The sequence below is a fragment of the Panthera uncia genome, chromosome D2 (genome assembly GCF_023721935.1).
Source record: "Panthera uncia isolate 11264 chromosome D2, Puncia_PCG_1.0, whole genome shotgun sequence".
Classification (NCBI taxonomy): Eukaryota; Metazoa; Chordata; class Mammalia; order Carnivora; family Felidae; genus Panthera; species Panthera uncia.
Window position 1 is genome coordinate 77,204,624 of NC_064818.1, and position 25,512 is coordinate 77,230,135.

The 25,512-nt window shown below is 56.8% G+C and overlaps 1 protein-coding gene across 3 annotated transcripts in view; it reads right to left on the bottom strand.

Moving 5' to 3' along the window:
* Positions 1-1,430: 1,430 nt before the first annotated feature.
* Positions 1,431-25,512, bottom strand: part of CHST15 (carbohydrate sulfotransferase 15) — a 79,369-nt gene continuing 55,287 nt past the window's right edge. For all 3 annotated transcript variants that reach the window (XM_049646568.1, XM_049646570.1, XM_049646567.1), the window contains 3 exons: positions 11,496-11,652; positions 3,464-3,611; positions 1,431-1,873 (listed from right to left, as the gene is read on the bottom strand). In XM_049646568.1, coding sequence (XP_049502525.1) covers positions 1,683-1,873; positions 3,464-3,611; positions 11,496-11,652 — 496 coding nt within the window. In that variant the 3' untranslated portion in view covers positions 1,431-1,682. The remainder of the gene's footprint in view (positions 1,874-3,463; positions 3,612-11,495; positions 11,653-25,512) is intronic.

The following is a 25,512-nucleotide window of genomic DNA, read 5'->3' on the forward strand; positions in this document are numbered from 1 at the left end:
AGAGAACGGACCCACGCACGCGCACACAACACCCCCCACTGCGAATAAATACACACACACACGCTGAAAGTGAGATCTCCCCGCAGCTCCCTTGTGCTCCGACCAGACTCCCTGCCGGCCGCTGCTCCGAGCACCGGCCGGCCGTGAGAGATGCGGGCGGGGGGGTTGCTGTCCCAGAAAGCGGGTCTTCAGCAGCAGAAACAGCTCGGCCGTGCCATGCGGACGGAAGGCCCGCCCCGCGCCTCCCGGAGGGCTGTGCCTCCCACCTCTGATGGCAGAGAGGTGACGGCTCCGGGGCTGGAGAGCTGAGCAAATCCTCACGTCTGCGCGTGACGGCCGGACACCTGCCCGTTTGCGCTTCCTGACTCTGGTGTAGGGGACCCTGCCCGGAAGGTTCTGGTTCACCTTGCAAACACTCCGGTGCGAAGCTTCCCCGAGTTCGCACCCGGGGCTCCAGCCCCCTGTTCAGTCTCTCGCCATCACCTCCGAGAAACGACGAGACCGTGAGGCCATCCGTTGGTGGGCCAGGCGGTCGAGCGGCCCGGAAGGTCCCATGAAGAATCGCAGCACACCCACGTGTGGCTCGCGGTTTCTGCCTCGGGACACACGTGTCTTGTAGTTTGCGGAAACGGGGAGGGCCTCTGGCCACACGGGGCGGAGAATGTGGGCAAGGAGCTGCTTCCAGGGGGCGGGCAGAGCGACGGGGCCTGTCTGTGGCCACAGCTAGAAGTTCACACACCCTCCGGGTCTGACGACCTCGTGTGCGTGAGGAGGGTCCAGGACACCTAGATTTCCCACGGAGAGTTCAGTTCCTTGAAGTTGCTCAGTGTGGCATTAAAGCAGAAATTTCCCTTCTAATTATAAGCTGAGTTTGTATCCCGATTACAAACTTGCCCCAGGTTCTGGGAAGAGGTTACATGAGCTCTCGAGAAGCCCTCAAAAGTGGCAGAAAAGGAGCTACGGCTGGTGAAATGCAGGAATGGTTCGTCTGAAACATTCGTGTTCTGGTTAAACGTAAGTAACACCAGGACAGGACGGGAGGGGTCCGAGATGAATGTGCTCAGGCTTTTTGTTCTCTTTCGTAAAAGTGAAGTTAACAAGGTTCAGATCTGAAGAGAAGAAAGGGCGGACCTCGGAGTGAAAGAGAAAAAAGGAAAGCGTCTGTCTCCTCGCTCTGCCCAAATGAAGGTATTGGCCCGACCGGTGTTTCAGGACCGAACGGAAGCGTTAACTCGGACAGTGTCGTGGCGTGACCTCTAGCGTGATGGCGCGACCTCCGGCGTGGCGACGTGACCTCTGGCGTGGCGACGTGACCTCCAGTGCGCTCACTCGGATCCCACACTGTCAGCCCCCAGCCGCGCTTCCTTCCCGCCCCCCACACCCCGCCTGGTGCCCCCCGCCCGCACCCCCACCCCCGCCTGGACCCCGCGGCCCGGCCACTGCGCCGCAGGAGGGAACGGTTCCCAAGTGGAGTTTCCAATGGCCCGGGATGGCGGAGCCCCGTGAAGGGTCAGTTGCCAGGTTGTTTCACACCACAAACGGTTATACTAAACAGGTGCCTAGGGAGGGGAAGAAGAATCATCTTGGGGTTTTCTCCAGGCTGTTGAGGAAGAGGGCCCCGCCCCCCAAAGAGAGATTTTTAAATCACGGTAACAGTGGAAACCGCAGGGGGACCCCGACCCTCAGGTCTTCTTCCAGGCGAACGCCTCGTCGGCAAGCACCTGGGCCAGCCTGGCGTTGAAGGGCCCGTAGAAGTCCTGCAGGATCTTTTGGGTGACCGGCCACATGGGGCCCAGGTTCCGGTCCTCGGGACGTCGCGCGTTGGACGCGGGGCTCTTTGTCATCAGGGTCTCTTGTTTCTCACCTAGGGGTCCTGGAACACAAAGAAAAGACTGTGAAGCAGGAGTCGCGGCAGGAAGGAGCTTCGCAAAACTCCCAGCCATGCTTCGTGTTGGGCCAGGAGTTCCCCTCCCCTCAAGAGTGCTCGGTCCTCTGGCCAGACCCGTCCTGGTCCTGGAGTTGCTGAGGACGGAAAGTGGCAACGTGCCATCGCGAAGGAGCAGGTGCTGTCCGGCCTGGGGCTGGACACCTGCCCGCAGAAGTGCAGCTGCGGCTCTGGGAGGCAGCCTCCCCTGAGCCTCACCTCCTCCCGGTCTCAGTGCCAAATACCCACAAAGGGCTGGCTCCCGTGGCCGTCAGCCTGTCCGTGGATAACTGTGCAAGCTGCCAGGCACAGTCCATGTGCTTAGATTTTCCTACTAACCAGCCTGCTGGAGTCCTGCCAGTGTCATTTCTGCTTCAGGCTGCTGATGCAAAGGGCCTGTGGCTGGGCCATATTTCACCCTGTGTGTTGTGCCGTATCGTGGCCGTGGGGGTGGTGGGGCAGGAAGGCCACCTGTGCCCAGAGACCCTATAAGCTGAACCTCCACCTGCACCAAGATCAGTGGGGAGAGGCCCAGGAACAAGCCAGCCACCTCTATCCCCAGCCCCCTGGACCATTAGTCCCTCACTGGCTTAACCGACCGGATCACCACTCAGGCCACATTGTGCCAGGCCCTCGGGATCGGGCCAAAGTCCTGAGCCCTTACACAGAAAAACCATATTCCGGTGTCGCTGGCGTGTGTGCAGCAGAAAGAACAGAACTGGCCTCACTGTCCATCTCAGAGACTAAAGTCAAGCTCACCAACACAGCAGAGTCTACTAGGGACCCATTCCAAGGAAAATGGTTCTAGGCCTTCAGAGGAAAAAGCAATCACACTCCCTCCTACCACTATGACGAAAGGATTCTGAGGCCAGTGGAGGGTAAACAGATTTTAAGGAATATGCCATCAACAGAATTCCCGGGCCAGATCATTAGATGGGGCTGCGGGAGTGCTTGAGCTCTGGCAGTCCTTGGGTGCCCATCCACGTGGGCAGCCCTCTGTGCCCAGAGACCCACCCCTACAAGCCATCACCCTGGCCACCGGCAGTGGACTCTCCTAGAGGAAGGTGGCCACGTGGCCCTGACTCCAGGGGCCCCCCAAAACCTGAGAGCATGCCATGACCCGTCCACTCCCTCCTCCGAGCCTGTGGCCTCTGCAAGACCGTTCCAGCCATGCTCTGACATGTCGCCCAGCCCAAAGACTCAGCTCTCAGACCACTCCTTCCATGACCCCTTCCACCATTCCTCCTGGGACCCCGGAGGCACGTATACGAATCAACCGTCACTCTGCCAGTGCCTTGGCTATCGGTGGCTTCCTCCTCTTCTCTTCCTCTGCTGGGCTGGAACCTCCCAGATGAGGGACCCCCTCCCCCCACCCCGGCACCAGGCCCCGCGCCTGAAAAGCACGTACCGAACCGGCCGCCCAGCCCGGCCCGGCCCCGCCCGGTGCGCAGAGTCTGTCTGCGACTCAGCGAGCACCGCGGACAGCCAGTGTCCACGGAGCTCATGCCTGCTCCCGGGCCACCAGCGTGACATTCATACCGAGGTTGAGGAACTGGAAGACCCTGTGCATGGTGTACTTGACGTTGGAGGCGTGGTCTTCCAGGCGAAGGACGAGGAACTGTTCTTTATTAAACACGGTGAGCCAGTCCAGAAGGTACACAGCATACAGACCGACCTGGAGCCTCACCTAGAACCAAGGCAGAAGGCGGCCATCACTTCGGGAGTAATTTCCCTAACGCTTTTCCAAACATACGAGGCCTGAGTACAAACCAGCACCAAAAGAGTTGCCCGAGCAAACAACTGCCTTCAAAGGATGGATTTTATTTTATTTTTTTTAATGTTTATTTGTTTTTGAGAGACAGAACGTGAGCAGGGGAGGGACGGGGGGGTGGGGGGCGAGACACGGAATCTGAAGCAGGCTCCAGGCTCCAAGCTGTCGGCATGGAGCCCAACACGGGGCTCGAACCCACCACCCGTGAGATCATGACCCGAGCCAAAGTCAGACGCTCAACTGACTGAGCCACCCAGGCGCCCCTGTTTTTTAATTTTTTTAAACATTTATTCATTTTGGAGAGACAGGGACAGAGTGCAAGCAGGGGAGGGGCAGAGAGAGAGGGAGACACAATCTGAAGCAGCCTCCAGGCTCCAAGCTGTCAGCACAGAGCCCGATGCGGGGCTCGAACTCACGAACCACAAGACCATGACCTGAGGCTGAAGTCAGACGCTTCACGGACTGAGCCACCCAGGCGCCCCCAAAGGATGGATTTTAAACGCCATGCTTTCTTGAGTCTTCAGGAAGGGTTCTGAGCTCCTCACACAGAAGATTCCTACTTAAGGTCACAGTTAATTCTCACGACAACCCTGGAGGTGGCTCCGCAACACGTTCCAGTAGAGACTCAGGTGAAGGAAGAGGTCAAGGCTGTACCCGTGAACAGTGCAAACGTTCTTTGCACGATACCCTGGCTGTTTCTGCTCCTACACCCAGCACACGACAGCCACGAAAACCACGTTCAACACCTCAGAAACAAGCCAGGTGAGTGAACCGCCCCGTGCCTGGTGCCACCTGGGCGTCCGTGACCAGGGGGCCGTGTGTACATCCAAAGAAAGCAGTGTCACGCACAGCCACTCCTTCCCACCTCCACGCCCGGGGTGACGTCCTCCCGCGCCTTCTCTCACGCCAGGCTGCAAGCTTGCACGGTGAATTCACCTTACCCAAAGGAAGTCTGGCCTCTGGCCTCGGCTCCTGGGAGGTGACCTCTAGGCCACCTGGGATGATCTGCCTGATAAGTGGCTTGGCTGGCCTGGGGCATCTGGCCACCGGAGAGTAAACAGTGAGACTGACTGACAGGGGATCGGTCTGGCCTGCAGCAGGGACTGGACGGTAAAGGCCAGCCAAGCGGATGGCATGTGACTGAGTCCCAGTAAATACTCCGGGCACCACAGGCTCGGGTGGGCGTCCCCGGATGGCAATGCTGTGTGTGGCCACATGTGCTCCTTCCCTGGGTGGGAGTGGGGGGGGGGTGCGGTTCAGTGGGTGTCCCTTCTCTGCTGGAAGCACGGTCTTCAGTGAGTCCTGCGATTCCTTCCGGGGAGCTACTGAACCCCAAAGTGGTTTGGGGGACCCCCGGCCTTACAAACATGTCAGAAACGAGAGTGGCCGTGGGACGTTCCCTCTGACTTCACAGCTGCTGCTCAGCTCTTCAAAGCTTCAGGAAAACACCAGAGCTCTCCCCTTCCGCCCGCAGCCCCTTTCTCCTGGGCCCCCCGCCCTCCCCCAAGTCCTGGGGACCCAGCCCCATTTCCGGTCTGCCGCTCTGCCTCTGCGACCTTCCCACGTTTCCACCTGCTGCCTCTGCCTAGCTCCACGCCAGCCCCTCCGGTCAGGCCCAGTTGTCACAGCCTCCTAACCGGTGCTCCCGTCTGGTCTCCCGAGCACCCACCCCTGGCCCGTCACCAGTGCGAGCTGCCCCACCTGCTGGCCTGGACCCTCGGGCCCCACTCCCAGCCTGCCTGCCCTCCGAGCGTGGGGAGCCCTTGGTCTGGCTTGCGCTCGGCCCCCAGGCGCCCCCTCCCAGCCTCAGCCGCTCAGCTGCGTAGACAGACGCTCTCCCTTCAGGGTCCCTCTCTCCCTCCCAGCCCGACCCGGGGCTCCTCCAGCCTGCCGGGCTCCGGTGCTCCTCGGGCGACGTGCCGGACACGGTGGTGGCAGGGCGGTGAAACGTTTGACAAAATACGTACAGAAGCCGACTAGTCTCATCTCTCGCTAGTCTTTTCCCACTTCCTTCTTTTTCTAATCAGGCAGGAGGATGCGGAGGAAGATAAACAGTGAGAAGCGATAAGGGGTCTCCAGAATTCATTAGCTGCCTCCTGTCCCCCCGGGGTTGTTGCTGCCTCACGCGCCGGCCCCTAAAGAAGACCCCCCGAGCTGGACCAAAGCCGGAGAGAGAACGAGTACGTGCCAGCCTCAGAAATCACGCGTGCGGCACCCCTAACACAAGCAGACCGTAACGAGCGTGCTTTCTGGAGTCATGGGCCTCACAGAGCAGGTCAAGTCTCTGTCGGGCTCGCTGGCCGGGCCCTCCCAGGGAGGGCCAGCCTCACGAGGGTGATCTTCCGGAGAACCTGCCTGTGCAGCTTGAGAACTTTCTAGAAGGACAGAAGCTGGTGTTTGTGGTGGGGATGGGGGGGGGGGGGATGATACAGCAGCCGGAACGCATTCCTGACCTGGCCACAGGTGACAGACTATTTCTCCGAAAGCCTGTCGGCTTCCTCCGTGGGCAAAGCCCCCCAGCACAAAGACCCGCGGGCTGAAGCCTCCTGCAGCAAGGCCTTCCTTCGCAGGCAGGGACGGTCCTGGCGGGGTGGGGGGGGGGCGGCGGCAGGGCAGGGAACAAACCCCGCGGGGCTCTGCAGGCCACAGGAGGTGAGGAGGCTCCCCTGAACACCTCCCCTTCTGGCCAGCCCTGGTCCCCCTTCTTCCTCCCCCTCCCTCCCTCCCTCCCCCCTCACCACTCCAGGAAAGCTCCGGTCACCCTGAGTGACGCCTCCCGGTGCACGCAGCATCATTACCACAACCGTGCGCCATCGACACAAACCCAAGACGGGCCCACTTGGAACGGTTTTTCTTCACCTTTCCCGGCAGAGGCCGGAGGATCCAAACGGCGCAAAGATAAAAACGGTATTTAGGGGAAGTGTCTGATAGATGTAAAATTACAAGACAGCAGAGCTGAGAGAAGCCTTTGAGGTTATCTGCCGCGGCCAACTCTTGCTGGAAAAATGGAAGCCCAGGGAGGGGTGGGGGCCTGCCCAGGGTCAGCTGGGGGGGCACCCAGCGGCACCCGGAGCTGACACCGGGTCCCAGACACCGGGGCTTTTCCTGCCACACAGGGAAAGAGCCCAGGAGGGGTGGGTGCAGGGCTCCTTCCAGACAGGCTCCATGCCAAGCCTCTCGGTTCCCGATTAGGGGTTTAGGTGAAACACCCTACACAGCCTACCCGGTATCCGCTAGTCTCAAAAACTCCCCATTCATTCATTCATTCATTCTGCAAACAGCCGAGTGCATGCTACATGCAGGTACCCCCCTAGGCAATGGAGACGTGTGGCTATGTAAGAGACGTGGCCCCCGGCCTCACGGAGCCTGGAACCTCGTGGGGGACACAGAGCCGAGCTGCTGAAGAAACAACCTGCAGCCACCAGTTGTGATCCATGCTGCAGGGAAACAACTGGGGTGGAGAGAGAAAACGGAGGTCAGTAAGACCCACAGGATAAGAAACCCAGGGGAAGCACGTTCCAGGGAAAGGGGCTGGAACCGATCTCTCCAATCCGCCTGGAAGGTGTTAGACAGACTGATGGGCCCACCCCCCCCAGCTGCTGTCTTCTGTGGGCCGGGGCTGAGCCTGAGGGTCCCACTGCTGACAAGATCCCCGCGGATGCTGACGCTGCCGGAACCCTGCTTCGCGAACCCCCGATCCGAGGCCAGAGGCTGTTAGGTCCTCTAACAGGAGAGAGTGTGGCTGCAGAGAGCAGTGACAGAGAGGGGGTGGCTGGGAGAAGGTGGAGAAGGAGGCGGGGGCCGGCTGGTGCACTCCAGTGCTGCTAGAAGGCAGGGGATGTCTCAGGAAGGGTAGCACCAGGGTCCGCCGATGTTTGAAAAAGCTCTCCCTCCCTGCGCTGTGGCTGAGCTGGGACTCACAGCTGGAGGGAGATTTGCGTCCCTCACCCCAGAATTGAAGGTTCGCGCCCAAGAGGAGGGTTTCCAACTGCTCCTCGCTGCCTGGCTCTTCCCGGTGAGCAAGGGGCTGAAGGGTCACGGCCAGTCTGCCGTCTGTGACGCCCCCCACCCCGTCCTGTCGACCGATCCTGCCCCCGGACACCTCTCTCTGACCTAAGGTGTCGGCTCAGCCACCACCTCGCCATCCTCAGCAGAACATGAGATCGAGTGAAAAAGCCAGTTCAAACCTGTGCTCTTAGGAGCCAGCCAGGGAAAGGAGGGAATGCCATGAGTCCGAAAGGCCACAGGACCCGGGATGAACCCTAGGCCTGTTACCCACTCTATGTCTCTGGATGTGAGAGTCCATGTCTGTGAGCCTCAGTGTCCTCATCTGTAAAATGGGCATGGGATTCAGGGCAGCACGGACGACAGAACATGAAGAGCTCAAGACTGTGCCTGGCGCAGAATCAGCGGTGAACAAAGCTCGGATCCCATCGTCCCTCTCTCACTGGCAAAGGCTTGTGATCAGGAAGAATTTCCAGCACACCCCAAAGTGGAGGCCCATGACGACTCCTGTGTACTGATCACCCGGTGTCTGTCATGTTTCAGGGTTCCCAGCTGGAGGCCAACAGGGCAGCGGAGGGGTCTTGTCTGTGGGACACAGTGGCTGTGGAAATCTCGCCTCCTAGAAACCTATTCAAAGGCAGGTGAGACCTGCATCCGGCCAGCTCTGTCCCCGTGGCCCTGACTGTGCTGAGGCGCTGGCCCGGCGAGCTCCGGGCGGTGCAGCGGGCCCCGGGCTCAGACTGCACGTGTACATCAGACACTCACTCTCCTGGGACAGAAACACAACGTGAAGCCACTGAAATGCCACTGAAATAAGCCTCACAGTCAGGAGCTCTGCCCGGCCCTGCCTCGCCCTGCCCTTTTCCAAATCCAGCCAGCTTGGGGCGCTCCCTTGTAGAAGGCCCCCGAAGCAAAGCCCTCACCTATCCCTCCCTTTCGGAGCACCTGCCACATAACCTCTTGAAGAGAGAACTCAGTAGTAACACGGCCTGGAAGAGGACGGTTCCAGCACCTTCTCTGAACCACACCAGCTGGACGCATCACCTCAACTCTCCCTGTTCTGCCTCCCGCCCCCTCCCTCTCCCTTCCAGGTCACCCCAGGGCCGTGCTTCTTCCGGCACTGAGCACGGTGCTGAGCACAGAGTCGGCACCCACTGTATGCCCTTGGAGACGAATCAAGTCTCAGCTGTGAATGAGGCCAGTCCCCAAACCATGCCACACCTAGGAAGTTTCAAGAAACATCTCCAGGTAGTGGCTCTTCTCTCCTGCAGGCCCTGCACAGATGACCCTCACGGTCATGAACAATCATACTAAAAAGCAACAGCTAAGAACCAGAGCCATTTTGAAGCAAATGCTGCACTCAGCCTGCCGGCCAGCAAACACGTGGCTTCCCCATCATCCCACCGCTTGATCCGATCCAGTCCAACCCCTGTCCACGTCCTTTTTCTAGTCCTCCTAATTGTTTCTAGAAACTTCCACCGTCTCCTACCCTGACTCAGCCCCCAGTTCTCTTACAGAAACCCCATCCCACCCCTACCCTGGCCTCCCCGTCTCTGGGAGACACCCCGCCAGCCCTGGGCGCCACACATCAGGCATCTTTCTGAAACACACATTTGCTACCACTGTTAAACCCTCCCTGGGGACCCATGTCAGGCCAGACTTCCAAGGCTCACACCCACCTCTTACCGTCGCCCCACCACCCACGCAACCATGTGCTGTGCCCAGCTGTAGCAAACGCTCTCCGTGCTCAACTCTTCGGCCTCTGCCCGAGCTGCTCCCTGCACCTGGACAGATCACCACCTCCACGTCCCCAGCCCGTCATCCCTCAGGCCTCGGCACAAACACTGCCTTTCCTAGATGTTCCCCTGGTGCCTCGTGTTCAGGTGGCCTCTGCTGGGAGCCAGGGCTCCTGCCCCAGCCGCTAGGTCACTCTCCCTGCCAGGACTGGGACTGCCCGGGGGCACAAGGACCAGGCCTGTCCTGTCACGGCTGCCCTCCCAGCCCATGTGCCATGCACAGACACGGTCAAATGACGAATGCATGTGCAGGGAGGCAGAACACGCTGCCCCGAAATATACCACTTTGGCATGAGGATTATTTTGAGCCCAAGGCAACTGAGAAGAAACACAAACATAAGAAAAGCTCTCCGCCCTCACCCTATTTGCCTCCAAGCCGTACATAAATTTGTCAGGGTGCCCTTCCTCCCCTCTCCACCAGGACGGACCAAATTAATCACTGGAGACAACCCTAGACCTTTATCAGCCTTAAGACAGCATCAGAGGATGTGACGTAACAAACCTCGATGAAACTAGCCCTTATCAGCCATTAGCTCCCCCATACGTTTACCTGCCTTCCCACGATTTGCTGCCCTAGAAACTCAAAGTCCTCTTGCTTTGTCCGGTCACCTCTCTACAAATGTCCTTTTCTCCTGTCGGGACGTTACACAAGCCTGAGTTCTAACCGTCCCTCTGAGCTACTCATCACGCACGGGTGCAACACACCTGTTAATAAACTTGTGGTTTTTCTCTCTCTTGTTAATTTGTCTTTTGTCAGTCTAATTCGCAGGGCCCGGACCGGCAACTCTAAGATGGCTGCAGGACAAGGGTTCTTCATTTCTCCCCTACGCACGAAGGGACTATCACTCTGACCCTTACAACAGCCTGGAACGGCAGTCTTATTACCCGATTTGAGGACGAAGCAATGGCGTCTCAGAGAAGCTAAAACGACTGTCCAGAATCACACAGCTTAGTAAACGCCCCAGCTGGGAAGCGAACCCACACCTCTGTCTGGCTCCAAAGGCCATTCCTCCACCCTGTGCTGCTGGGCAGATTCTAGGTTTATCTGTGCCCCTGTCCGCATCTTCTCTGACACACTGAAAACTCCAGCCTCAATCCAACCCGCTGCCTCTGCGCATCCTGCCGGAACCAGGACCCCACGTTCCAGATACGACGGCCTTGAGAACAAGGAAGAGGGAGGGAAACCTCTTGACCCTGAGCACCCCACGCCCAGGGGGTTCCCAGCCTCCACCTCGAGCACATCGGTCTGTGCCGTCCCACATGCTGCACTCCGCAGAGCAGCGGTGAACCACGCCCCGGGACAGGAGCAGCACCAGCTTCACTGTGTTAGGCTCTCCGGCAGCACCAATCTGCTGAAAAGGCAGGCAACCCAGGGTGCTATGCGGTAGAAAACCACCCCCAGCTGAAGGGTGCCGAATTCACCACCAACAGCTTCTTCTGCATAAAGAGAAAAAAAGGCAAGAAATGTACAGCCACATTCCTGAAGGCAAGTAAGAGAAAAGCAAAAGAGAGATCAAGGGGAGATAGTTTCCCATTTAGGCCCTGTCACAGGAACACTGAAAGTCACCGGTGGGTGATTCGTTAAACCACCAAAACAATCCGCCATCGATCAGGGAACGATGCTTAAGACGATTCGAGAGCTGGGTCCCCGCGTCTGCCAATCCTAATTGCAGGGTGGGTTTTTGGAGCCTCACTGAATGGCAGTCTCCCTAAATGTGCCCTCATTCTCTGCAGGGGGAGGAGAGAGCATTGCAATGGGGAGATGAGCAGGGAAGAGAGCCTGGTGCCAGCCGAAAGGGCCCAGCCTTTCTATACAATTTTTATGTCCGTGCGTATTTGTTTGTGCACTAGCCACCACTGCTCAGAGGCATGGGGAGAGGCGTTTGCACATTAAAATGCTTCTCTGCGTTTATATGCTAAAATCCCATCCACCATGCCACCTGCATAATAACCACCAAGTGGCCTGCTCTGTAAGGGGGCCGGCTTCCAGGATACGCACAGGCATGGCATTGTTGAGGGTGTTGTTGTAGACGCAGGCACGCAGGGAATAATCGAGCATGCAATTCTCAAACAGCTGCACAGCTTCGGTCACTTTCTCGTGGAAGTCATCAGCAGATTTATTCGAACTTGCAAAGTAGAGATAGTCGGAGTACAACCTGTGAATAAAATAAACGGAGACTTTTACCACCCGGGACCGTGAAATCACGCGACGTGGGTAACGATGGAAATCGACGTGCAATGACATTACCTCGGCTCGTTCATTAGGACCCTGCCATTTCTCTTGGTTCCCCTGCAGATGAGCCCCCTCCCTGCTTCCTCCCACACCTCCCCACCCCTCACCGGGCCACCCACGCTCTCCTGGATTCGGACATGTCTACACTGGCCCCCCGACCAACCACCGGTACTTCTTAAATCCTATCCAGCCACTTCAGCACGCAGCTGTTTTCACTGGAACGGTGAGCTTAGAAACACCAGATTGTGAAAACTGTACGACAGCGAAGACGGGCCACGAAAATGTTATGCTCCTTCCGGTTTCTCTCTCCTCCATCAGAGGCAACAATAACCAGAACAGCTGTTGCTCCTACAATCTGATAGTTTCTCATGAGATTCCTGGCCCATTCCACAGACGTTCCAAACATTAAAAAACAACAACAACAACAAATTATGAAACGTATCTTTCTAGATTGGTACGGACCTATTTTTTAACACAACATAAAAACACCCCTACATCTGCGTGCAGTCACCCTGTAAACCTGTTCACACGGACCCCACCGCATGTATGTGGCCATGTTTTCCTTCGAGAACTGACGGTGTCACTCCTGGACCCAATTTCCCCGGGCTCCCCTAAACCTTCCCAACTGGGCCTCAGCTTGTAGACTTCCACATCCACCTCTGCACTGCCCAAGTGCGCAGGAATCCTGCCAGGTCGGTTCAGCCAGAATCCCCTGCCCTGCGATATCTGATCACCCTCAATATTTGGCGGGCTCCTGGTCCCCCACCATCTCCCAGGGGATGTCTCATCGCCCCATTGTGCCTTCAGCAGGAATCCTGCTAGGTCGATTTAGCCAGAACCCAGACCGACCTTAGCCCGGTGTGTCCTCTTAGTAATTTCCAACCCACGGACCCCCACTACTCCTTGGCTGTGAGTCCCCACTTTTCCTTGCTGGATCTGGAATTGAGGCCAGTCTTCGTGCCCTACACAAAACCCCACGCAGTGTCCTGACACCCACTGGAGTGGGTCCTGAGTGAAACCTGCCTTACCAGCCTTGACCAAGCTCCAGGATAAGGGTTTGCGTGCTCCTTCATTTCTCTCTCTCTTCCTCCCTCCCTCTTTCCCTCCTTCCTTCCTTCGTTTCTTCCCTCCCTCCTTCCTTCCTTCCCCTCTCTCTTCCTTCCTTCCCTCCTGCCCTCCATCCTTTCTTCCCTCCCTCTTTCCTTCCTTCCTTCCGCTTTCTTCCCTCCCTCCCTTCTTCCTTCCTTCCCTTCACTCCTCCTTCCTTCCCCTCACTCTTCCTTCCTTCCTTCCCTCCCTCCCTTCCTTCCTCTTTCTGTCTTTCTTCCTTTCAATAAATCCTCTGTGAATATATTTTACCAGACTCTCAGCATTACAGATAGATTTTGTTAAGCAAGGGCTACTTGTTTTCTTAAATGAGACAGACCAACAATAAGAAAGGGTGAGTTATGACAACAGTATCATGAACACGGCTCTCACTCAAGCCCTCCTGCCCAGTTTCTCCGGGGGTCCAACCTATGAGTCCTGCTCCCCAGAGGTGACCTCTCTTATCAGGGGCTGAAAGAGCCTTCCAGAAATTTTCTGTGCCCACTGAAGCAGGTAGGGGCATATTTTCTATTTTCACAACCATGGATGGTACCAGATCAGATCTGGTGGAATCAGATCATGTGCCTGTCGTCGCGGCACACCGCCCACCTCCCGGTTGGGGGGTGGGGGGCTCTGAGCACCCACGAGCGCAGGGGTGACGGGGGACTGCACCCTAACATAAACGTCATCCCACTGCCACCCAGGAACTTTTTTCTTTGCCGCAACTTCTGAGCTGTGAGTTCCCACACCTTTTCCTGCTTTCCGCTTGCAAAGTCTTCATCTTCTTTTGTGTTTCGGAGATCCCTTCTTCATTCCTGCCTGGTGTCTTTCCAACGCCCACCCCCCAAGCGACCTCCCTGCTTCACCCTTCACTCGCACACCACCCCCCACTCCCTGCCTGTGGGGAAACGGGGCTGACACGGGTCGGCCCCCTGGCTCCACGGACTCACATTCTCTCTCCCGTTAACGCCTTACTTTCCACCCTCCAACCTCTCTGACGTGGCTTCCCTCATTCCAGCAAGGGTGAGGGCGACTCAGTGAATCTGACAAGGACACGTGTCCTGCCAACGCACACCCCCGCGCCGCGCCCCTGACACCCACACTCAACCACGCCCACCGGGGCGGAAACCACAGGGCCCCCGTTGCAGGGGCCAGCCGCAAACGCTCCCCCCCGGCACCCCTCCCCTCTAACTGCAGTCAAGGTTGGATGCACATGTGTTGACCGCAGGAGCATGGCTTCTTGGGGACCAGCTCTCCTCGGGCACTGGGCACGGTGCCCGCGACAGGGCCCGTTAGAATTCATCCACAGCCAGTGTCCACAGAGGACACCTCTGAGAAGTCCTGAGATGACTGGGATCTGCCCACCGATTGCCTGGCGTCTGCACACACTCTGGAAAGGGAGAGTTTTGTAGACCTCGGCCTGCTCGCTCCAACTCTCCAGAAGGCCCTGTTTCCAGACGAGTCATTAGAGGTGCTCAGGGACTAGTGAGTACATTCTCCCCCAGATCTGTGCCCACCCGAGCACATTTCCCAGGATGACACTCCATCTGCCGGTCACAGCGTCCCCAACAGCAGCTGTTGGTCGCGGCACCCGTCCCTGCAGGCCAGTCGTAGTATAACCTAGAGGCTGATGGGTAAGTGTCTACATCGGATTTGCGTGGACCTCAAAGAGCAGTCGACCTGTACGTGCCAACGCGTTCCCTGTGGCAATGGGTCTCGTGGGGGTGTCCTTCCTGGCTCACACACTTATCGGTCCTGCCGTATCACGGCCCAGCCCAAGAAACCACGTCCGTGAACAGTAACAGACGCCTTTCAGACTCTCATCAAAATCTGTATATAATGGGAAATCCGAATTCCAGAGTTCCTACCATGGACTCCTACAGGACTATCCAAGTCCTCTGGTGGAGCTGGAATTCTATCACATAAATTACTGTCTACAAACCCAACCACTGGGTCAAGCTTTCCATACTGAGAATTGATTCTGTGGTAGTACCATTCCTTGTAGACACTTTGGCTCATAATTAAAACAAGAGTCCAGGGGCGCCTGGGGGGCTCCGTCGGGTTGAGCGTCCGACTTCGGCTCAGGTCATGATCTCACGGTTCGTGAGTTCAAGCCCCGCACTGGGCTCTGTGCTGGCAGCTCAGAGCCTGGAGCCCGCTTTGAATTCTGTGTCTCCCTCTCTCTCTGTTCCTCCCCCACTCATGATCTCTCTCTCTCCTTCAAACAAACAAACAAAACCATTAAAAATAAATAAGTAAAACAAGAGTCCCTACACCTGGCTCAATTTTAAACACAAAGTAACTTCATGAAGAATCTGCTGATTCCACAACAACTCTTTAGAGATCAAGAAGTAATCCCAGGGCATAAACTGGGACCTGTCCGAGGTGCCAATCAGGCCAGCCCAGCCCTGCTACGGGGTGGGGGCAGGGGACTGTGAGAGAGGAGAGGACGACTGATTTTCATCTGTTTGAGGGGAGGTGAAATGAACTCAGGACCCCATCTTCTGTGACTCAAGTTCACAGCCGGGCCGGGCCCACTTCCTCAGCAGAGTCTCTAGAGGGGATGTCTCTGGCCCCTCAGTCCCCCCGGGAACCTGGACCTGCCCACAGAATGTGCCCGGGGGCTCTGGGATCCCCTCAAGCCCACACGCTTGCCGGGAGGCGTACGAGTAACAATACGTCCCTCACACTCCACTTTGTCACAAACAGCTGAGCAGAGACTTTACTCATCACAGTGAATGGCCACCTCTCCTGTCTGGATTCTACAGATCCTCCCAAAATGTGTCCCCAGCACCTATGAATGGGATCTTATTTGGAAACAGGGTCTTTGCAGATGAAATTATGTCGAATGAAGATCTTGAGATGAGAGCATCCTGGATGGAGGGTGGGTTGTAAATCCAATGACTGGTGTCCTTACAAAGGCGACAGAGACACGGGGGGAGAAGGCCACGTGAAGACACGGGGGGAGGCTGGAGGGATACTGCCGCAAGCCAGGGACCAGCAAGAGCTGTCAACCACCAGCAGCAGCTGGACACAGGCCTGGAACAGCCCCTCCCTCAGAACTCCCAGAAGGAACCCACCCTGGTGGCATCCGGAGTGTAGACTTCTAGCCTTCTGAACTGCCAGAGGATAAATTTGCATCGCATTAAGCCCCCAGGTTTGCGGTAATTTGTTGCAACAGCCCCAGGAGACGCATGCAGGTTCTACCCCCCCAATTCCCAGGAAGACTGAGGAGTTTTCTGCCTACACCTCTCTCCTACCCTGAGACCGCGGGAGAGTCCTGAGTGTACAGATGCATGAGAGCCACACGGTTCGCTTCCCTACAGAGGTATAAGCAAGAAGGCAAAGGAAAAGCATGAGCTCTAACTTTCAGGGAGCCCTATCTGGATCCCCCGAAGAATCAGGCTCGTGCTTCCTAAGAATGTCAGCAATAATCAATGCTATGATTTCCCCCACAGCTACTCTCTGGGGGAAAAGGGCCAGGCAGTGACCATGCACGAGTGAAAGCCACTTGGATGGGTTAAAGCCATTCAGAAAATGTTGAGAAGGGCAGCAAATGTAGCAAGACTAAGTATCCAAGGGCTGGAGCGGACATTCTCATGTAACAATAGATAAACCGAAACATCCACGTTTTGGTCTTTAAAATCAACTGTACAAGGGGCACCTGGGTGGCTAAGTCAGTGACTCGACCAACTTCCGCCTAGGTCATGACCTCACCATTCCAGAGTTCAAGCCCTGCATTGGGCTCTGCGCTGACAGCTCAGAGCCTGCAGCCTGTTTCAGATTCTCTGTCTTCCTCTCTCTCGGCCCCTCCCCTGCTAGTGCTCTGTCTCTCTGTCTCCCTCTCTCTCTCTCAAAAATAAATAAACATGAAAAACATTTTTTAAAACAACTGTACAATGATGAAGCAGGGGAGAGAGGCCAACAGGGTAAACACACAATAGGTTTAGCTGACATAAACTCATAACGAATCATCACAGAATTGCATGGACACTGATGCAAACCATAGGATGCATTAATAAAGGTATGGCATTAAAAATGTGGGAGGGTGTCACTCTGTACCACCCTGGCCAGTTGGGATCCCAAAGGACGCTTGCTTTCAGGGCTGGGTGCCAAACGGTGAGGGGGAAGGAGCTGTTCCATCTGAAGAAGCAAGACTTAGCAGGAAGGACAACAGCTTCAATGGCTGAAAGGCCGTCCAGAGCGGGAAGGAAACCTGAACTATGCTCCTGGAGGGAAGACTGCCCAGGGGGTAGAAGGTTCAGGAACCAGCTTGAGACAAGGGGGAGGTCTCCAGCTGGGGCAGCCCAGCAGGAAGCGAGTGGCCCCAGCAGCAGGAACAGTCACGGCTGGCGGGGCTGAGGGCTCCCCGGCTGAGAGCCAGCTGCCCCGACACCCAGCCAGCCCCCTTGCATTGTAGGGGCCGCCAAGCCCCCTTCTGCTGAACCATCTAATTTTCTTACTCTTAAACCATCCCAAACAGATGGGTGTTACATTTGGCCAGGACCGTTTCCAACAGCAATTCCAAATATAAGTCCAAATACATTCCAGGCCTTCTGTGCTATGGTTATTTTAGAAGGCTGCTGGGGCGGCCCCGTGACGGGGGGCCGGCTCTCCTGGAAGTGCGCTCGGCTCCTGCCTGTGTGGTGCGGGGGTCCCGGGACCCAGCACGGCCGCGAGGGGGAGTGGGAGAGAATGTATGCGTGGGGGGTGGCTCCCCGAACCTAGTGCCTCTGGAAGGGACTACATCTCTCCCTCTCGTGGGGACAGAGGAATGGCCACCAAGGCCATGGAAAACCGGGACGGTTATGCCCAGGCCGATGCTGGATTCCTTCAACGACACTGAGCAGAGGTGGGTGGACGGATCGGCACAAAAACAGGGGCAGCCACTACTCCGTGGGCCGCTCCCACAGGCCGGGCTCGCGGGTGCCGTGGGCGTCAGCTCCCACGGTCCTCACGGCTTCCATCCCTGACGCGGCTGCCCTCAGCAGGCCCTGCGCCACGCACTGCACACGTTTTCTCATTCCGCGTTCACGACCCGTCCCCCCGAGCCCCCCCTCCCTGCCTGAGCCACGGGCAGAGCGTCGTCACCCTGTCTTACGAGGAGAAGGCTGGCCTTCGGAGAGGTCACACGGCCCCAGGGCCTTTGCGGCTGGGGCCCAAACGAACCCAGGTCTGCCTGGGCCCAGACAGAGCCCCCTGATCCCACAGGCCTCGGCCCATGGCCCGAGTTTAGGAGCCAATCAGCCGGGGCGGGGGGAGGGCCAGCCATCGGAGCCGATGGGTTCTGGGGTCCGTTTTGACGTTTGTGTTGTTTTAGGTGCCCAGTGACTGCAAAGCAGGAGTCAATTCTGTTACAGAACTACTCAAGCTCCTGGAAACAGAAAAGCAATTGTGACGTATAACACAGCACCCAACACACACTCAGGACAAAGATGAGCATCGCTGTGACCATCGGGAAAAGCGAGTTTACGGAGCGTCGCCTTGGGCACCATTCGGCAGCAACGACAAACAGGTGTTCAGGTGTTCGTTACGATGTCAGAGCTCGGGGCGACCGGGCGGCTCGGTCAGTTGAGCGTCCGACCCTTGATTTCAGCTCAGGTCATGAGCTCACGGTTTGGGAGATCGAACCCCGAGTCGGGCTCTGGGCTGACGGCCCCTGTCTCTGCCCCTCCACCGCGCTTCTGCGTGCACGCGCGCTCTCTCTCGAAATGAACAAACATTAACAACAACAATTTCAGAGCGCACGGAGTGATCTTTCGCCACTTGCACAAGCCGACGGTCATCGGCTGCTTGGCCTTGGTGGGTCTGGTGCTCACCACCCTTCGTAAACGGAGACGCAATCCACGTCCTAACCATCCAATAGTTCTTGGCACATACACGACGCTGCGCCCATGCTGCCACCATCCACTTCCAGAAGGTTTTCGTCGCCCCCAGAACGTCCCTGCTGCTTTTAACCCGTCCGTTCCCGGAGAGGCTCACGTCAGAAGTCACGGACATCCCCGGGCCCCCGAGGCACGCGACACTTCATCGGCTCGGTCTCGAGAGCCTGAGCCGTGCTGTCGGTCCCTGTCGAAGCGTCACGCTTCGGCCGTCTCAGAGGGCTGGGCTCTGGGAAGAGACCGGGGGCGGCTGCTGGGATGGTGGGCGGCCGGGGGCGGCTGCCGGCTCCTGGGCTGGCTCACCGCCTGCAGGCCGTGCCGGCCCCACTTTCGCTGCGTTCCCAGAGTGCCCGCCAGCCGGCTTCTCAGGGACCCGCAGGTGAACGTCCCATTTCCTCCACCAGGACCCCCCCGGAGGTGGGCACATGACACTCTTGTCTTCTGCTTCACCCAACCCCCACCCCGGGCCTGCAGCCACCCAGAGGGGGATGACGAAAATGAAAAACCGAGAACCCCGTCACTGTTCTCCATCTGCTGGCGTCCAGATTCAAATCACTGATCGATAACTTCCTGACCTCCGATACTGTGCCGTCAATAATCATCATGCGTATTTTTCCTACAAGGAAATAAAGGCCATTTGATGTGGCTGGGAAGCAGGTCCTTCCGTCTCGCCGAATCATGGGCTGTGCATTTCTCACCTCGAGGAACAATGAAGCAGGACTGGCCGGGCCAGTTCGTTTGGAGAAAATGTCGAGAGTCACCTTAGGGCCGTACACATGGGTGACACAGATGAGGCTCATTTTCTGCCAGAGGAGAACATCCACGTTTGGGCCTGAACGTGTCCACATGGATGCAAAATCTCCAGTTCACTGAGGTCATTTGGGCCGGTCTTCTCTTCCCCTCGGGCACGAGTAGGGTTCTGGGTCCAGAGCAGCCAGTCCTGGGTCCGTGGTAAATGCTCACGGAACAAAAAGCAGGACCTCGCAGAGGCAATACCAAACGTGCCTTTCATCTAAGAGCCCAGCATGGTTGACAAAGCACTTGGACACAGTTTGCCAGTGACCCTGATCGTGGGTATCTGCTGGCAGGAAAGAAAAGAACGCGCAGCGGATCGCTGGGCTGCCCCTGATTAAAGCAGTAGCGAAGCCAGGCCTGAATCCCAGGCTGGGGGACCCCCACCGCAGGGCATGGCCACCGCCCCCCAGGGCTGGCCCGTGTGTGACACGCCCTCCCCGCTTCAACTCGCCAGCCTCACTAATCCGAGGTCCCCGGACTAACCTGGCGGTCCAGAGGGGACTCGCCACCACCCCACCCCCATCCATCCTGGCCTGATGTGGGCACACGTCTCGCCTCGCAGCCTCTGTGGACTGGCTACAACGGGGCCCTTCTCCCCGGTGTCTCTCGCCCTCTGCAAACAACCCGTGTGGGAGCACGCAGGGCTGCCCACGCCTCTGTAAACATTTCCCAAAAACATAAACAGTGTCAAACACACAAGGAATTTTCAGCACGATGGTTTTTCTCTCACCGGTAACAAGACGGGGGCCTTCGCCAGGCGGTCAGTCCCGAACGGCCTTCAGAGCACCTTCACAAAGGCCTGAGCTGTCCTGGCTTGGGCCCGGCCGGCCCTCCCTCCCCACCGTGACAGCCCCGGCCAACCCCCTTGGCTTCGGGTGGCTCACAGTTCAGCCCTATGAAAGTGAGCCCACGCCACATTAAGGGCTCACGAAAGGCAGGCCGTAACACCCCACAGACAGGTTCTGAGAAGCGAAATGCCTGAATCCGCCAGGAAATTAACAGGCCACTGAGAGACACTGCACTACAATCCTCCTCGAGACTCCCGCTGATTTCTTCGTCCCCCAGGGTCTCAAAGACAAAGGCAAGAGTGCGGGCCGGAGGGAGGAAGAGGGCATACCATCGATCTGCGGCTCTGAGGCCGCTGTCACGACCTCTCCGCTCCGACGGCCTCCCCCCACCACCCCCAGTCCCATCTCTTGCCCACAGGGGAGTCCTCATTTCCCCTTAAGATAATCGACGTTAATAACTGAGCCATCAGCGCTGGGCGACAGCCTGCTTTTCAATCCCCGTGCAGATGTGTTACGGAGAAAATACCACACGTGACGCCGAAGCGCCAGCTCCCCGCTCCTGCCCGAGGACGTGTCTGTGGCACTAAGTCAGTGCTCCCAGGGACCCAGGGAAGTGGAACTGTTTGCGGGACATCGGAGCGGCGAGAGAAAGCCTCGTCTCAAGTCAGAGGGTGCCGGCAATCCCGCAGCGGCGGTCGGCGCAGCTTCCTGCTAATCTGAGCTCGATGTCGCCCTGGGATCGGCATCTTAATCTCTCTGGCGTGGGATCCATGCCCTGAAGGCATCCATCAAAGACAGGGGACCTTACTGCTTCCAGAGCTTTGCAAAAGTGGGGAGTCACCCTGCTGATGGCTCACAGCCCAGTCCGGTCCAGGAAAGGCCCCGCCCCACCCATGGTTACGCTTCCCCAGCACGGACAGGGGACAGCGGCTGGTGGCCGGGAGAGGCCTCGCTGGGGACAACTCTGAAGGGCCGTCCAAGCCACGGAGCTTGTGGTGGGGTCGGAGAGACCTCTGTGCGACTGCGTCATGGCCCCAACCTCCGCTCTGCCTGTCTCCCCCCCCCCGCCGCCTCCCCACCCCCCCACCGGCTTGTCCCACAACGGGCCCCGTAAACCTCCTGCGTGCTCACTGCCGTCTCCAAGTTAAATCTGCATCCCAAGGACCAGCCTATGATAGGGAAGAAAGCCTGATTCCTCAAACCAACAGGGGCTCAAATCCAGCCTGGCCACACTACTAACCAGTTGACGGCGAACCCAGTAATGCAGCCCCACTGAGCCCACACACCTACTTGCCAAGCTCAAATGAGGCAATGCCTGAAAAGTGCTTAGCAGGTAGCCCAGCCTGAGCACGTGCTCAGTTAACGCTTTGGTCACTTAATTGAGGGCTGTCCCCGGCCCTTGCACTGGACAGAGACTCCACGAAGGCAGACAAGAAGGACTTTGTTCTCTAACGTATGCACCGCATCTTGCATATCTAAGTTGTTCAATACCTGTTCAGGGAGTAAATGAGTGCTCAATCTGGCTGTTGTCATTATTTGCTACTACTGTGACCTAACAATAATAGCTAATAATTCCATAATATTTTGTATTTATCCAGCCCTGTTTAAATACGTTACATATATTAAGTTATTCTCACAACCCTAGAGATAGGACTATTTTCCCCCATTTCACCGATAAGGAAATGAGACACAGAGAGGTCAAGTAACCTGCTCAAAGCCACACAGCCAGTGAGTGGCAGAGCTGGGGTTCCAATTCAGACTATCTGGTCCCCCAGAGCTATGACTCTACAAGGCGACCCTGGTTTGCCACTCACCGCTCACACATCCTACCACCCGCTTTGCTGGGAGTAAGATCCATGAAACCAGCATTCCTGCCCCAAGGCTTAGCATCGCTCATTACTCTGTCCTAATGATCAACTGCATGTAAATGGATGCATTTCATTAAGTGTTTCATTCCTTCCCTTCCTACGGCATCGTCCTAAATAGATTAATTATTGACCCACACTAGTGGGCTGTTTAAAAATCAGTTTAGGGGGGCCTGGTGGCCCAGTGGGTTAAGCGTCTGACTCTTGATCTCCACTCAGGTCACAATCTCACGCCTCATGAGTTCGAGCCCCGTGTTGGGCTCTATGCTGACAGCACACAGAACCTCCTTGGGATTCTCTCTCTCCCTCTCTTCCTGCCCCTCCCACACACATGCACTCGCTCACTCTCTCTCTCTCTCTCTCTCTCAAAATAAATAAACTTTAAAAAACCAATTTATATAAGCAGATGAACACAATGCCCCAGGTTCTCAGGCTCATGGTGCTTGGGTCAAAATCAAGTTCTCACTCCTAGCGGAGCTCTCCTTCCTGTTTGACTCGTCATCATAAAACGGGAAAACCAAGCATCCCTGTGGGGGTCGTTGCTGCACCCTGCATTAACACTACATACAGAACGAAACCCAAAACAGACACGTGGTAAAGCCCTTGACAGATGCTGTGTGACCCTACCCTCCAAGTGTCCCCTGAGTGAACTACGTCCGAGGGGCCAGCACCCTCCAGCCATTCTGCACATGTAACGGAGGCTGTCTCCAAATGATGAGGCAAACTCCACCAACCTCTTGCAGATGAAGAGGCAGGAGGCTAATGTGAGAGGCAGTGAAAACGTTCTTTTCCACTTTAGCGTCAGATTAAATGAAGAAAATTCTGCTTTTTAATTAAGTAGGCCAATCTGGCCTAGAAACGCTTCACTTTTTTAAACTGTCATTATCTCTTACACAGAGAAACTTGCGACATGACGCCTGGCTGGCCCTTCTGGCCGCAAGCACCCGCCTATCCACTTTCCACTATTCCTCTGTTCTCCTCCAGAAGGGGAGAGATGGGCTTACTTACCATTTACATCTTTCTCTGGAAACTTAAACGTGACTGATTTGATTCTACCTGCAATTCCAGTATTTTTAAACCCTCTACCTTGGATCTATTCTAGAAATAATGGCTAAGTGTGAATCTGAAACTAGAAATAAAATCCACCCCTGGCCCCCGCCAATTTGTAGATGGAAAGAAAAGTTTAGCCTAATCCCACTGGCAGCAGGCAACCGCGGAACGTCCCCACGGAAGAGCGAGGTCGCAGGACGACCCAAGTGGGCTATTGGCCGGGGACCCAGTTAGACTAAAGGGAACAGGGCTCCAAGGGTGTGTTTCTTCGAGTGACCTAAACATTGAGTATCTATCATCCTTTCTGGCTGGGATGGCGAACGAGCCAGCCACTTAGCATAGGCCGTGAGCCACGGGTTTAAAAAAAGAAGAAATCCCTACTGTTGCATATTTTTTATAAATGCTTAAAAAGCAGCAAAACAGCTGTTGCTGTCAGTAGCCCACACAGAAAAGGTGCAGATGAACACACACTCCGCTGTGCGTGGGGGGGGGCTCTGCCTCTGGATGGGGTATCACTCTGGCAGCTTCTCTGCTGTTGGCTGCAGGGCTGGGACCCAGGTCTCTGGGAGGATCAGACAGGGAAATGGAGGGCAGGTGTGCAGGGCAAAAATCCCTGTTCCTTGGCATTCAGAGCATGTAACCTCCTCCCTTCGAGTGTGGCCCGGACCTTGTAACTTGCTTCTAACCGACAGAGTATGTAAAGGTGATGGATGCACAGCCTAGCGATCAGATTATAAAAGACTGTGACTTCCGACTTGCTGGTTGACTCTCCCCTTGCTGGCTTTGATGAAGAAAGCAGCCCTGTTGGCAAGATCCAGCAGCAAGGCCTTGAGGGAAGCTTCTAGCCAGCAAAGAACGGACGCCCTCCCTCCAACAGCCCTTGAGGAACTGAATTTGCCAACAACCGTGAGAGCTTGGAAGCAGAGCCTTCCCCAGTCAAGCCTTCGGATGAGACCCCACCATGGTGAAGCCCTGACTGTGGCCTTGAGAGCGAGCCCGAAGGAGAGGATGCAGTAAACCGGGTCAGGTTCTGACCCACAGAGACTGTGCCATAGTAAGCGTGTGGTGTTCTAAGCTGCTGACTTTGGGGGTGAACCGTTATACGGCAGTCGATGCCGAATGCAGCAGGCGATTCAGTGACGGGGTTAGCCTCCTGATGCAGGCTGCCATCGCGGCATCGGGCCGTTCCCTCCTCGGCAGCTACCACGACATCCGCCACGAGAGAGGCAAGGCCTCACTTCTCCAAAAAAGTGCCAGCCCCCAGAGGGTAGGCACTGGATGGACCTTCACCTTTCACAGATATGTATATGCTCAGCCCCCAGCACCACGCCCGACATGTGGTCAGGGTTCGAGAAATGACCAAATGGACCAACTCTTTCTGTTGAGGACCAGAAAGGCAAAAGAGTATTCACAATAAACAGAGTATTTGGGAGAGGGGAGGGGAGGGGAGGGGAGGGGAGGGGAGAGGAGAGGAGCGGAGAGAGGAGGCAAAACCTGGGACGACTTGAAATGGCCGTCTCGTGGCCCTTAAGTCTTGTAAAGGCAGGCCGACTTTTGGCTGGGTCTAGAGGCAAGTTGGGCAGGTCCTGCTTTGGCTCAGCTGTCTGAATCTGGGCAGCACCATGGCCCTCCCCACTGAGAGGCTCGCCTTATGGCACTTGTGTCCTCGGAGGTACAATCGAGAACTGCAGGAAGAAAGGGACGTGTTTAGGAAAGGTGACTCCACCCTCCCAACAAGAGAACCTGTGGTCTTTACCTTTGCTCTCACTGTTCTCCCTGCTCGCAAGGCTTCTTCCTCTCAACCACACTCCATCTCTGTCGGCTTGCCAAACTCCTACTCAGCCTTCAAAACCCAGCCTGGCTTCAGCTCCTCCAGAGTGACTCTTCTAGACCTCCCCACTAGGAGCTCATTCCCTCTTCTGGGTCACTTCTCACCCTCCCTCTTGCTCTGGTTGAAGTCACAGACCTTAACCACCACAGCCATGCCGGTCCTGCAACCAGCCGTGGGCTCCCATGCCCGGGGCCCAGGACGGGGCAGGCACACGCTGAACAAGACCAGACCCACACCACACCGGTCCCCACCCCTCTATGCCCAGGGAGTGACACGATGTCGCAGCGCTCACTCCCGTGGCCCCTGAGCCTGAGACACAGCGTGACCTCCCCCAGAATGAGGAACTAGGGAGAGTGACAGGAAGACATTCAGTGCACAGGAAGCATACTCTTGAGAGAATTTTCCAGCCTTGGGAGCTGCGGCTGGAGGCGGTCTGGGGGAGGAGGGCAGAGCAGCTGTGAAAACACCTCAGTGGGCGGTGAAGGG